The sequence below is a fragment of the Hemicordylus capensis genome, chromosome 17 (assembly GCF_027244095.1).
Source record: "Hemicordylus capensis ecotype Gifberg chromosome 17, rHemCap1.1.pri, whole genome shotgun sequence".
Classification (NCBI taxonomy): domain Eukaryota; kingdom Metazoa; phylum Chordata; class Lepidosauria; order Squamata; family Cordylidae; genus Hemicordylus; species Hemicordylus capensis.
The window spans coordinates 9,103,011-9,116,576 of record NC_069673.1 but is presented as its reverse complement, the minus strand read 5'-3'; the positions used below and the strand labels follow the sequence as shown (position 1 = coordinate 9,116,576).

The 13,566-nt window shown below is 48.1% G+C and overlaps 1 protein-coding gene across 5 annotated transcripts in view; it reads left to right on the top strand.

Moving 5' to 3' along the window:
* The window catches only part of AK1 (adenylate kinase 1), a 39,812-nt gene that overhangs the window by 24,216 nt on the left and 2,030 nt on the right, over positions 1-13,566 (top strand). For 3 of the 5 annotated variants that reach the window (XM_053282212.1, XM_053282211.1, XM_053282214.1), the window contains 5 exons: positions 2,165-2,204; positions 7,231-7,266; positions 7,627-7,790; positions 9,593-9,709; positions 11,735-11,926. In XM_053282212.1, the coding sequence (XP_053138187.1) occupies positions 2,165-2,204; positions 7,231-7,266; positions 7,627-7,790; positions 9,593-9,709; positions 11,735-11,926 (549 nt within the window). Of the gene's footprint in view, positions 1-1,265; positions 1,363-2,164; positions 2,205-6,064; positions 6,251-7,230; positions 7,267-7,626; positions 7,791-9,592; positions 9,710-11,734; positions 11,927-13,566 lie in introns of those variants that run through there. The other 2 variants (XM_053282215.1, XM_053282213.1) reach the window with 2 other exon arrangements.

Sequence of the window (13,566 nt, the reverse complement as noted above, 5' to 3'; positions counted from 1 at the left end):
AGCACAGCGTCCCTCCAGTGGCTGCTACCAGGGTCTATCTTATGTTTCGTTTTTAGACTGTGAGCCCTTTTGGGGACCCAGGGAGCCTATCTGTCTGTCTGTCTATCTATCTATCTATCTATCTATCTATCTATCTATCTATCTATCTATCTATGTAAACCGTTTTGGGAACTCTGGTTGAAAAGCGATCTAGAAATATTTGTCGTATTCGTCTCTCTGGCAGCATCTCCAAGATAGGGCTGAGAGAGACCCCTGCCTGCAACCTGGGAGAAGCTGCTGCCAGTCTGGGTAGACAATCCTGAGCTAGATGGACCAAGGGTCTGACTCTGTATATGGCAGCTTCCTGTGTTCCAGGTGAAACCACCTTCATGTTTATGCACCTGAATTTACCTGACCTGTGCTCCAGAGACAGGATGCATCCACCATCCACTTAAAGCTCTCATTCAGGAGTAGGAAACCTTAGCTCCCCAGCTGTTGTTGAACTACAGCTCCCATCATCCCCGGAGTTGTAGTTCAGCAGCCAGGAAGCCAAGCTTGCCTACCGCTGCTTTGACTCAGCCTTTAAGTGTGAGAACTTCAGCAACTCACACTAGAAAAGTTTCATAAAGCATCCTCAAATGGCAAAACCAGGCATGGATCAAGCAAGGACAGAACCGGAGAATCGAGGCAGTTCGAAACAGTTAGGCTTGTAGAATCGCGTGCTGGCTATGTGATGCTCTGCATGCGTGGTCCAGAAAGGAGTTGCTCGAAGGACCTGAGCATGTGATGTAATCCAAGCTCTCCCTGCTCCATTAAACATGAAGCAGCGGCCTCTCATAGGGACATAGGCAGCTGCCATATACTGAGTCAGACCATTGGTCTATCTAGCTCAGTATTGTCTGCACAGACTGGCAGCGGCTTCTCCGAGGCTGCAGGCAGGAATCTCTCTCAGCCCTGTTTTGGAGATGCTGCCAGGGAGGGAACTTGGACCCTTCTTCTCTTCCCAGAGTGGCTCCATCCCCTAAGGGGAATCTCTTCCAGTGCTCACACTTCTTGTCTCCCATTCAGCTTCCTATGTGACCAAGAGTGCCGCTTAGAACAGCTGGGCAGAAAAGATGCTCTCTGGGGCTCTCCCTTCCTCCGGTTTGTGCCGGTGGGAATTGTTTTCCGTTCCTGCCGTCTCTGGTTGGATTTGTGGGTTTCTCTCTCATTCCCGGCGGTTGGCTGTCCGTCTGCTGATGGAAGCAACTGCAGGAAGTAGTTGCCAGGGGAACGCCATCCCCAGACGCCGAGAATCCTGATTGCATCACCGGGTTGTTTCATCCTAGATCTGTTTGTACAGCTCTGGGCTTCAGTGGGGACGCTGCGGTGAGATCTGGTGGGGTGTGTATCTGTGTGGCAAATCTAGACATCTCCTTTTTTAACGGTAGATCAGTTGCCGGTATAAATATGCCAGCTTAGTCGAGGGAGCGCATTTTGCCCTTGTGTGTCTCGAATTTGGACGCAACGCCAATGTTGCTTTGGGGGTGCTTTCCTTAGTTTTCCTGCAAGTGGGCCCCACAAATATTTCAAATTTGGGAACGCCGTTGCCCAAGAGGAATCGCTGGTAGCTTGGATCACCCTCTTACCGAATGCAGCACCAGTGAAGAGTTATTCGGGAATCTGAATCCTCCTGCAATGATGTGTGTTTGCAGGGAATCCATATTTACGAGTCAATAGAGTTGGTTTCTCTCCCCCTAATTGATGATGAGGTACTTGCCTCTCTGTGTGCTTGTTTAGGATTGGGGTGGGCAGCTCTGGGGATGATGGGAGTTGTAGTTGAGCAACAGCCACTGGAGAGTCAAGGTTGCTTTCCCCTGGTTTAGGAGAGGAGGAAGGGGGATTACATTAAGGTTTTTTATGCGATTTATGCGTCTTTCTGGTCCAGTCTCCTGTTTTGTATTGAATGCCCTTTTAAAGGCCGGAGGGGCAGGATGAAAATATTCGAATTAATAAAATAAGGTGATGTGTTCTAAAACAGAAGCTGCATCTGAAGGTTTTGGAGCAAGGATTGCGCTTGACGGGACATGTCCAGGAGCCCAGTTGCGGCTACGAGTCTGGAAGTATTTTTGGAGCTGTTGGAGCAGTTTGCTTTCCTGTCAGTTGGAGGCATGCACTCTAACCAAGTCGTCTTGTTGTTTTTTAGGCTGAGGAGCTCCTCATCCCAGATCTCTTGAAGATGGCAGGTGAGTAGATTCTCCTTTCGCCGCTCAGCCTGTCTCTTTCGTCTCTCTCAGCCTGATTCGCAGAGCCGTTCTTGATCAGAGTTGAGTCCACGACAAAGGGCCTTCTCAGAAACCCCCCCCCTCCGTGTTGTGCTGTGACTTATGAATGGTTGGACATGTGAGCTCAGTAGGGAGATGCACAAGACCGGCAAAGCCGGTTCGGCTCGAATCGACGCTGAGCCCGGCTCGAATTGAGCCGACTCGCACACCGCTATCGCTCAGTAGTAGTGGGCATACTTTCTGTGCATGGAGTCCCCGGTTCCTTTCTGCCACCTTTTGCATCGGGAGTGTCCCCCTTGTTGTTATAAATGTCTTATTCAAGGGCCCATGAGTAAGATACCCAGAGGTGTCCAATTAACTACTTTTTTAGACCAGGGGGACCTTCGATCTCATATGAACATATGAGATGTCCATTGGACCATTGTCCATTTAGCGCAGGGTTATTTACACTGATTGGCAGCATCTCTCCAAGGTTTCAAGCAGGAGTCTCTCCCAGCCCTACCTGGAGAGGCTGCTAGGCAGTGAACCTTAGGCGGTCTGCATGCAAAGCAGGTGCTCGGCCGCTGTCCTGTGGATGCACTTGATGAACCAGCTGCTGCCTACTGAGTCAGACCCTTGGTCTGTCTAGCTCAGTGTTGTCTACACTGACTGGCAGCAGCTCTCCGAGGTTTCAGGCAGGAGTCTCTCCCAGCCCTACCTGGAGATGCTGCCCGAGATGGGACGGGCAACTAACTTCTACTTTTTCCTTCTGAATGCCTTTCTTTTAATCATGCACCAGCTTTGCACTAAAATAGGAACCTGAGAGTGCTCAGCAATTATGCATTTTGTAGTCCTTAGACACCACAGTTCACAACCCCAGCTTTCCCCTTTAGACCCACAAAAGGATATAAAACAAAAAATACCCTGCCAACGGAAAGTAACATTTTATGCAGTGGTTTCAAGTACATGAAAGCGTAGGCTACGATCCAGGCATTCTCAGGCTTGAGTCCTCAGAAGTTGTTGGACTACAACCCCCATCATCCAGAGGTCATCATGGATGGTGGAAGTTTTAGTGGAGGTGATGCAATGCATACTGAGATCTGCACACCAAGTGAATATAAATCAAACATCTCTCAACTGTGCTCAAACATGGATATATTGTTTATGTGGACTTGGCAGTATATGTGGATCTTGTAGCAAGTTACATAGGAACACAGGAAGCTGCCATATACTGAGTCAGACCATTGGTCTATCTAGCTCAGTATTGTCTTCACAGACTGGCAGCGGCTTCTCCAAGGTTTATTTTTTTGGATTTAGTTATTTATAGTTGCAATAAGGTCTGGGTATATGGTTCATATATAACATTAGCTGTGCCTGTTTATAGTACTATATTGATTGATTGATTGATTAAGTACATTTATATACTGCCCCATTCAAAAAAGTCCCTAGGCAGTATTGTTTGTTTGATTGATTGATTTATATAACACACTTCCAGAAATGGCTCAGGGTGGTTCTTAATGGTTTTTAAACACTGTCTGAGTGTAGTTAGGATCTGTTCGATTTATATTCACTTGGCGTACAGATCTCAGCATGCATTGTGTCATTTGGACTACAACTCCTATCATCCCCAACCACAATGACTTCTGGATGATGGGAGTTGTAGTCCAGTGCTATCCAGGGACCCAAGTTTGAGAATTCCTCCTTTAAGACAGCATAATTGGGTAAAGTGGCTTAATAATAATAATAATAATAATAAAAAATATAAGTGGGTATATAAATCATCATTATTATTTTTTTATTATTAGTCACTCTGATTTTGCTGCAGGCGACAAACACAGTTACCCCTTGGGAAGGAATATCTAAAGCTCTTAGGCAGACACACCCACATTTGGCCAGAGTAGCACAAATTCTTCCTTTCCTGGCTGGTGGCCTTTCAGTTGCCTGTCTGCTCGGGTGTCATTCTAGAAGGCTGTAATCAAAGGAGGCTTCTCATAGCTGCCTGGCGAACCTTTGAGCCGCAAATGCCTCAGAAACACCCAGCTTTATTTTTAACCCATCGGCTTGGCTGTCATCGGGCTCCCACCCATCTCAGTTTGGAGGCCTCTGCTAACTGGGCAAAGAGGCACCTTTTTAACGTGGTGATTCTCTTACATTTAGCAGGGGGAGAGCAACTGGCCTTATCCGCCCCTAGCACAGCATCCCTCCAGTGGCTGCTGCTGGTGTCTGTCTTATTTTTTTTTTTTTAGACTGTGAGCCTTTTGGGGACAGGGAGCCATCTTATGAATGTATTATTGTTTTCTCTGTGTAAACCACTTTGGGAACTTTTGTTGAAAAGTGGGAAATAAATGTACATCTGTTTTTTGTTGGGAAAGCATCGAAATGGTGGCTGAGGTCCTGATTTGTTCAAAGTCTAGTTAATCCACAGGTCGCAGATCACTGAGAAAAAGTGTTGGCTCTTTTCTGATGCAGTACAGAAGAAGGGAGTCCACACAAGCTAACTAGGCACCTTTTAAAAGTGGTTCCAAGAGTAGTGGAATCGGGAACCTTACCATTGGTTCAGTGGCTGTAGCCATAAGCAAATTTTCGAGTTGATATTATATATCTCCATCCATCCGCTGGCAAGAGATCATCTCCTTCTCTAAGGCCATATTTTTTACACTTCCCTTAAATATTCTAGATTAGTGTCTGAAATGTGCAAAATATGTCGATAACGGAATCAGAAGTGCTGTCAGAAAGCTGATTCCGTCACCAGTGTGCTTTGCAGGTTTCTGACACCCTCCCTTGTAAAACATATGGCCTTCTAGAACCGCTGACAAAAGAGAATAACTGGTATATCATTTCGACCAGTGAAGCGAATCAAATCTAGTTTATTACGGTCCACAACCAGCTTATAAACAGAGTGGAAAAGAAAAACAGAGTATTCAGTCTAAGCGTTTACAGTATAATAGAATACAAATATAATATCCAGCAGCTCTTACAATGATGAGTGCAGCATTTTTCTCTCCGGAGATACTACATAGGGCAAAGCTCTTGGCCTCAATTTTTGCCCGCCAGGGAGCCAATAAAGTACCAAGCTTTCATCTAGGGTGGCTACTCAAAAAACCTCCTGAGTGAGGGTGCCGTTGGCTGACAGCTTGCTGTTCACTTTCCTTAGACCGCCTTGACTCGCAGACACACTGTTGGCTCCTGATCTGAGGACTCATCTTGGCTTCAACAGGCAAATCTCCTCCGGTGAGGGGCAGAGTGCCAGGCAGCACCCCTTCCTCCTCTCCTCCTCCTCTTCTCCTGACTGGCTGGCTAGTGCTCAGGTTCTCCTTCCCCTTCAGCCTGATGAACAGGCCCAACAATGTTGCTGAGCCAGTCATGAGGAAAGGAGAGGGAGGGGATGCTGCCTGACACTCCTCCTCTTCCCGCTGAGACGGAGCTGAACAGATATGGGATTAAAGGAACTTGGGGACCCTTTTTGAATCCTGCCCTCATTAAAAAGGAGGAGAGCAGAAGAAAACAGGGGCCCCTGGTCACGTTTTGTCCCAGGCCCCACTTGTGCCTTGCTACATCCCTACACAAGAGGCTTCCTTTTAGTTTTAGAAAAATGTGCACTGCTTGTGGGGGTCAATAGGGCAGGGAGATTAAGGCTGAAGAGGAGGACCACAAAGACATGGTACTGGCTGGCGGCCGGGCCAGCTTTTGAGCCTCTTTCCCGCCCTGGATTCCTCTCCTGAGGTTGGAATCTTGGGTCCTCCAGATGTTCTATGCAACAATTGAGGTCTGGCCTCTGCTGGCCCTTAGCGACGGTCTCCACAGCGACCTGTGTTGAGTCCTGACCTCAAAGCCCAGCTCAGCCCCAGCTGTGGAGGGCGGGGTGGCCAAGAGGTTCGAGGCCCCAAAATGTGCTAAGCAAAAGCCACGTCTGAGGGGGGCGGGGGGAAGCCGGGAAGGAGACGGAGCAGAAGTCGGAGCTGGAGATTTTGCAAAGATGGGTGCCAAGTGCTCTTGCCTGGATGACTCGGAGGTGAAAGCTGCCAAAGGTGACCCGGAGAGTTGTCGTTTGTGGTGCATCTTGGCACTCCCCACCCTCCTTTTCTTTTGCTTTGCAAGAATGTTTGGTCTTGTTTCCTCCTTTGAAAATGCACATCTGTGAAGGGCTTCTTGGGGGAGATTCCTTTGTGAATTATGACGGTCGCGGACGGTCCCCCCAACTTTTCCATTCCAGGGAATTGAAACCTAACATTTGGATTGATTTTCCACTTGGAAATAACATCCCCACCCCTACCCCCACTCTCCAGTTCAGTTCTGGTTCAGACGCTTGCATTTTAAAAAGGGATTGACTTACCGGTCGAGATGCTCTGGAAGCAGTCGGGGTGCATTTCGTGCAGAATCTGTCCCGACTCACTTGCAATGCGACTTCTTCTTTTTTTAATGAATGAGAAAACGATTTCTGCATCTTTGTAAAATGAATGTGATGGCAGCTGTGTGACTTGAGAAGCCATATTGATTCTCTCCAAAAGCTGTTGGCTTTTGCATGTTTAAAGAGGCTTGCAGACCAAATGCATTCGTCCACACAGGAAAATAAAATATGAATGGAACAGTTGAAAGCTGAGACTTGACTGATGAATGGAGCATTTATTTTGAAGCGGTGACTGCTGCCTTGTGTTCGGGGCGTTGGTGCTGCTTCATGGAAGATTTTAGATTTTTTTGTGGGGGGTTCTGGTTCATTGAGGGGGAAATGTCCATCTGCAGTGTGTTTGGGTTTGGATTCAGGTTCAGTTTGATTCCTTGCTTCTTGATGATCAGCGTGTGCTGGCAGGCATTCCCAAATGTGAGTCCCCAGATGATGATGGACTACGACTCCCATCACACCCTGCCACCATGGCAGGGGATGTTGGGAGTTGTAGTACAACATAATCATGGGTCGGGGGGGGGACCCGAGGACTGCTGTAATAAGCAATTTTGGTGCTTCTCCTTGAGATATAATACGTTCCCGCCCACACACTTTGTCTCCCTACAGAAAAATTGAAGGACCACAAAATCATCTTTGTCGTCGGTAAGTAGAAGGCTTTTTGTTGTTCTTTGGCTTTGGCAAACTTGTTCCTCACCAGGAGAGGGCTTCAGTGGGTGGAGAGCTGGTCTTGTGGTAGTAAGCATGACTTGTCCTCTTTGCTAAGCTGGGCTTGCCCTGGTTTGCATTTGAGTGGGAGACTACATGTGTGAGCACTGTCAGATCTTCCCTGCAGGAAATGCGACCATATCTCAGAGGAAGAGCAGCTATATGCCTGCATGCAGAAGGGAAACAGGATGCCGGACTGGATGGGCCTTCTTGAGCCTGATCCAGCAACCAGGCTGTCCTTTGGTTCCAAGAACGGTCTTCTCCAACTCGGTCGCCAATGCCTTGTGTCCCCCGCAGGCGGACCGGGCTCGGGAAAGGGGACCCAATGCGAGAGGATAGTTGCAAAATACGGATACACTCACCTGTCCACCGGTGACCTCCTGAGAGCAGAAGTTGGCTCTGGCTCGGAAAGGGGGAAGAAGTTGTCCGCCATCATGGAGAAAGGAGAACTGGTACCCCTGGTGAGTCCGCGGGGGGCGGGAATGGATTTGTCTGGGGCAGGCCCCCACCCTTTGTGAATTTGCCCACCCCCATCTCTTCATTCTTCTGTCCCAATCCATCCTTGCCTGGCCTTCTCATCCATACCGCCCTCAGCTGTCCAAAGGTCTCCTGCTTCATCTTCTACGCTTTCTCCCTTGCTGCCCCTGATACCTGCAACCACCTCCTAGAACCCCCTAGCTCTGCCCTGTCTCCCTTCCTGCCCCTGATGCCTGCAACCAATTCCTAGGATCCCCTAGGTCTATTTGTTACCTTTTTAATAGCTCCACTCCCTGGATTCCTGGAGCCTGCGCGATGCCACCTCTCTGAAACTCTTTCAGATCGCTGTTCAGCACCCCGTCTTCCATGATCCCACACCCCACCGTCATGGGGTGGCTGGCCACTACCATATGGGGGGATGAATGGTCATTGTGGTTTTTGACAAGCTCCCCACCCCTAGAGATGGAAAAGTGGTGATCGCACTGCACGATTTTCAGCATTCAGTGTGTGGGCCTACAGCTGCCAAATTTCTACGAGTGTTTCTAAAAGCTTTTCAAGGTTGTTAAAACACAAAACTACTATAAAATCTTATTCATGAGAAATGGACACACAACGGTTATAAAGTGTTATTGATGTTGTCAGAAGGACAGAAGCAGAAATTGGTAGGAAGGTCCTCCAAAGATTATTCTGTGGAGAGAGTATGACCATTTGTTGACTGGCGAATGAATGTATCAGAGCTACTTTGTACGTTCGCTGATGGCCCTATATATTTATTACACTTCTGTCCCTCAGGGCAGTTAATCCTCACAACAACCCTGTAAGGTAGATTAAACCGGTTGAGAGTGATATCCAGGGTCATCCAGGCAGCTTCAGGGCTGAGTGGGGATTCGAACCCAAGTGTCCCATTTCCTAGTCCGCCTGAACCGATACACCATACTGGTGCAATGACCACCACCCCCCATAATGAAGATGATGGATAATAGTTGTACTACCTGCTATGTGAACAGCATTAACTAGAGATGTGTATAAAATGAATTTTTCCATTTGTTTTGGATTTGAATTGGATTCCGAAAATTCATTTTCGAATTCGGCCCAGAAATTCTATTTGGATTGGAATCAATTTGACCCTGTTTTGGCATCTTTTAAAAAACCGATCTGGGGCCTTAATGGTTTTAAAAAGGTGCCAAATGGCTCTCAAATTGAATGCTAATTGGATTTCAATTTTTTTAAAAAATTGAATCAAATTGCTCTTTTAAGGGGTGATTTGGTGCAAATCACTTGAATCACCCAGATTCGAGTAGAATCGATTTGGATTTGGAGCGATCTGTGCATTCCTAGTATTCACCATATGCCCAGAGGCACGTTGGCAAATTCTTCTTAAGCATTGCTGGCACACTAATCCTCAGTGTTTGCTGTTGCCACTCACCTACGCAGGTAATAGATGTTGTAGCAAAGCCATTTCCGTGATCCCAATTATAACAGAGCCAGTGTGTGTGAGAAGAACCAAGCCCATTAAGAGTATCTTGAGACAGACACTTCAAGTCCAAATACTTGCAGAGGTTTATAAAGCAAGTTACATGCTTGGATAGAAAGCCTGTGTCCCTGAGCTTTTGATGTCCTAGTGTAACAAGGAAGAACAAGGAAGGGGGAAGAGGTTAAAAATGCAGCAAGCAGGTACGAAGAGGAGGGCGAGGCCTGAGAATATCAGCCTACCAGTCCGGAGCCCGAGCCGAGAGAGAGCCCTTTGATACCCATTGGATTGTTTTCCTTCTCCCTCTGCCCCCAGGACACTGTCCTAGAGATGCTGAGGGACGCCATGGTTGCCAAGGCAGACGTCTCCAAGGGCTACTTGATTGACGGCTACCCCCGGGAGGTGAAGCAGGGTGTGGAGTTCGAGAAGAAGGTAAGGCAAGGCGGAGGGGATGGCACAAAGGAACATGGGAAGCTGCCTTGTACGGAGTCAGACCATTGGTCTGTTGTGCTCCGTACTGTCTACACTGACTGGCAGCAGCAAGGATTCAGCCAGGAGTCCAAACGTGTGGCGATCAGATTTTGGCTCATGGACTGCTGGAAATTCAGTGCCTGAGTGGAAGTGGGGTTTGGAGCCTTCCCTGCCTGTAATACCCAGAACCATCACAAGGTGGCAGCATGGCCTCTAGTCCTGAGCAAAAAATGCTGAGTTTGGCACTGCTAGAAATTAAAGCTGATCCAATTCCACAATAAATCAGTTTATTTATTTTATTTAATTTAAAATATTTCTATACCGCCCAAAACTTGTGTCTCTGGGCAGTTTACAATGAAAATAATCAAAAACACCAAATCACTTAAAACAATTAAAATCATTTAAAACATTAAAAATTTTAAAACTCAGTATTAAAAAAACAAATATATATATATATATATTTAGAACCATAGATCTAATTAAAAGCCAGGGTGAATAAATGTGTCTTCAGTGCCTTCAGTTGTTGTTAAAGCTACCTCTGGGCATGGTTGCGTTGAATGGTGTGTTAATCAGCAGTGATAACCATGGTTCCCTCTAACAGGGGTCCCCAGATGTTGTTCACTACAACTCCCATCATCCCCAGCTGCAGTGGCCTTTGGCTGGGGATGCTGAGAGTTGTAGTCAACAGCATCTGGGAATCCCTGTTAGAGGGACTGTAAGTTGTATTTGTTTTAGTCATTTGAATAGCTTTTATAGTTCGTGTGAGTGAGAAACTATATTTGGGGCATATTTTGACGAGACGGATACGTAACAGCAAAGATGGCATGCTTTGTCTCTGCAGTGATGGTTGTCAGAAGAAATCTCCTGAAAGAAAATTCAGGAGCCTCGGGGGGGATTCCGAAAGAAACTTGAGCTGCAGATGTGTGTTTGATTTTTTTATGGGCCTGTCTGACATTTCTGTTCTCGTGTTCTGTGTTGGGTGACTTGTTTTGCTTGGAGTTTATTGTGGTGTGTTTAATATCGTTAGGTTTTGCTAGGGTCTGATGATGAAATACAAATCAAATCTAGCTTTTGTATTGATTGGACGCTGCTTTGCATATGGTTTTAATTGGGGAAGTGGTTTCAAAGAGCCTTGATGGATTTTCTTGGGATCTAGGAACCAGCTCCCAAATTTGGAAGTCAAGTGCTGTCAATGGGCACTTGATGAAATTGCCAGATTTGGGGACTGACATTGTATGTGGGGCGGATGAATAAATGAGCTATTTTTAATCCCCTTTACATCCTTAGAAGAGAAATAGGACTGCCTCGGACAAATATATTTGATTAAAAACTACTTGTGAATATCTTAGTCTAGGTGCCATGGTTAAATTTCTTGGTGCCATGACTCGCCTGGGATTTGTGAAGTCCTGGATTAAAATGGTTAATAATGCTCTCCTAACTGGGTAAAGAGATAATGATCCAAATTGCAGTTCTCCTTGTATTTAGCAAGGGGAGAGTAACTGGCTCTATCCGCCCCCAGCACAGCATTCCTCCAGTGGCTGTTGCTTCTTTTAGATAGGGGTGTGCAAATTGATTCAAATGTGAATTGATTTGACTCAAATCTGGTTGATCTGAGTGATTTGAATTCTAATCGAATCGCCGTTTAAAAGGGCAGTTCGATTTGAATTTAACCAAATTCTTGAAATTCGATTTGACAGGCATTGGGCACCTTTTTAAACAGTTCAGGCCCCCTAATTGGTTAAAAAAAGGTGCCCAAACAGAGTCAAATAGATTTGAATCTGATTCAGATTTGAATCAGATTTTTGAAACCGATCAGAGTTTGAAACGAATTTTTGGAATTCGATTCGAATTCGTGCACATCTCTACTCTTAGATTGTGGGCCCTTTGGGAACAGGGAACCATCTTTGTACTCTTTTTCTGTGTAAACTGCTTTGGGGACTTTTCAGTGACAAGCAGTATAATCAAAATAAATATCTCCTTGCTTAGATTTCAGCCCCGACATTGCTGCTGTACGTAGATGCCGGCAAGGATACCATGGTGAAGCGGCTGCTGAAGCGGGGCGAGACCAGCGGGCGGGTGGACGACAACGAAGAGACGATCAAGAAGCGCCTCGATACATACTACACGGCCACCGAGCCGGTCATTTCTTTCTACGAGAAAAGGGGGATCGTCCGCAAGGTATGTGCAATACTGGGGATTTGGAAACTTAGGAAGCTGCCATATACTGAGTCAGACCCTTGGTCCGTCTAGCTCAGTGTTGTCTGCACTGACTGGCAGCAGCTCTCCGAGGTTTCAGGCAGGAGTCTCTCCCAGCCGTACCTGGAAATGCTGCCAGGGACTGAACCTGGAATTATGGGAGTTGTAGTCCATGGGGGTGGGGGCAAAGTTGAGCAGGACTACTGTAGACCATAAGGCTGGATGCAGGGAGAGGCCAGGATAGACAGGGGGGGAAATCTGCATTGGGTTCAGTTGCAGCTCCTTAGATTGAGTTCCATGAGTGGCGAAGGCCGGGATGAGTTTGTAATGTGACTGACTCGGGGTGGGCGTTCTCGCCGGGAGGATGCCCCGACTCCAAGACTGTTTCCTGCAAAGCCTCCGGATGCCTGGCATAGCATGGAGATGAGTAATCTGTGTCCAGGAGGAAGAAGAGCCCCAGACAGATGGCGGCAGCCTCAAGATTTAGGGGTAGGAGTGGGGGGGTGCACTGGGGGGGGTGGGGAGGAGGAAGCCACTCCTGAGATCCAGAGCCGTCTGGCGTAGGGCGCTGCTGTCGTGGTGGGGCTGGAGGGGAGATCTCTTCTGGCAGAAGAGTACAGGGGTGGCCAAGCTGACGCTCTCCCTCTGTTGGACTTCAGCTCCTATCACCTCCTGCTGCAATTTATCGCAGCAGCAGGGGTTGATGGGAGCGGTTGTCAAACAGTCGGTGGCTACTCCTGGAGAGACTACTCATCCCCACCTGCCATTTATTGTGGATGGAGTGGTTGGGAGTTGTTGTTCAGCAGCATCTAGAGGAACTGTGGTTGGGAACTAGGTCCCACTCAGGGTTCTAGCTCTGTCTTGTCTACCCAGACTGGCAGCGGCTTCTCCAAGGTTGCAGGCAGGAGTCTCTCCCAGCCCTATCTGGAGATGCCAGGGAGGGAACTTGGGACCTTCTGCATGCAAGCAGGCAGGTGCTCTTCCCTGAGCGGCCCCATCCCCTAAGGCAGGGGTGGGGAACCTTGGCACTCCAGCTGTTGTTGAACTACAACTCCCATCACCCCCAGTCCTACCCTAAGGGGAAGAGCTCACAGTGCTCACACATGGAGTCTCCCATTCATATGCAAACTGGGGTAGACCCTGCTTAGCAAAGGGGACAATTCATGCTCGCTACCACAAGACCAGCTCTCCTCCTTGCCTTCCAGCAAGCCCACATGTTGGGAACCACTGGTCTTGGGATGTGCCCCAAACGGTTTGGCCTCTCCTTAGGGAAGTTCCGAACCGGCTTGGGCGCCCACATTCGAACCGGTTCAGCGAGGCGAGGATCCATTCACTTAAAAATCAGGCGAGCCCGTCCTTGCCTGCTCCCTGGCCGTCCCACCACTTTCCCGGGCGTGGCACCCACTTTCCAAAAGGCCGTACGTGGCGGTCATATGCGTGCTGATGCCCCATGCCGGCTGTTGCCAGCGGGCGCCGCGGCCCTGTGTGGCCTTTTGGAAAGTGCGCCCATAAGAGCCGCGGGGGTGGCAGGAAGGACCTGCCTTTGAAAGGAACCGACCCCGGCCCCGCCCGCTGCCGCCTGGCCCGATCCGGGTACATCCCTACGATGGCCCCACTTGGGA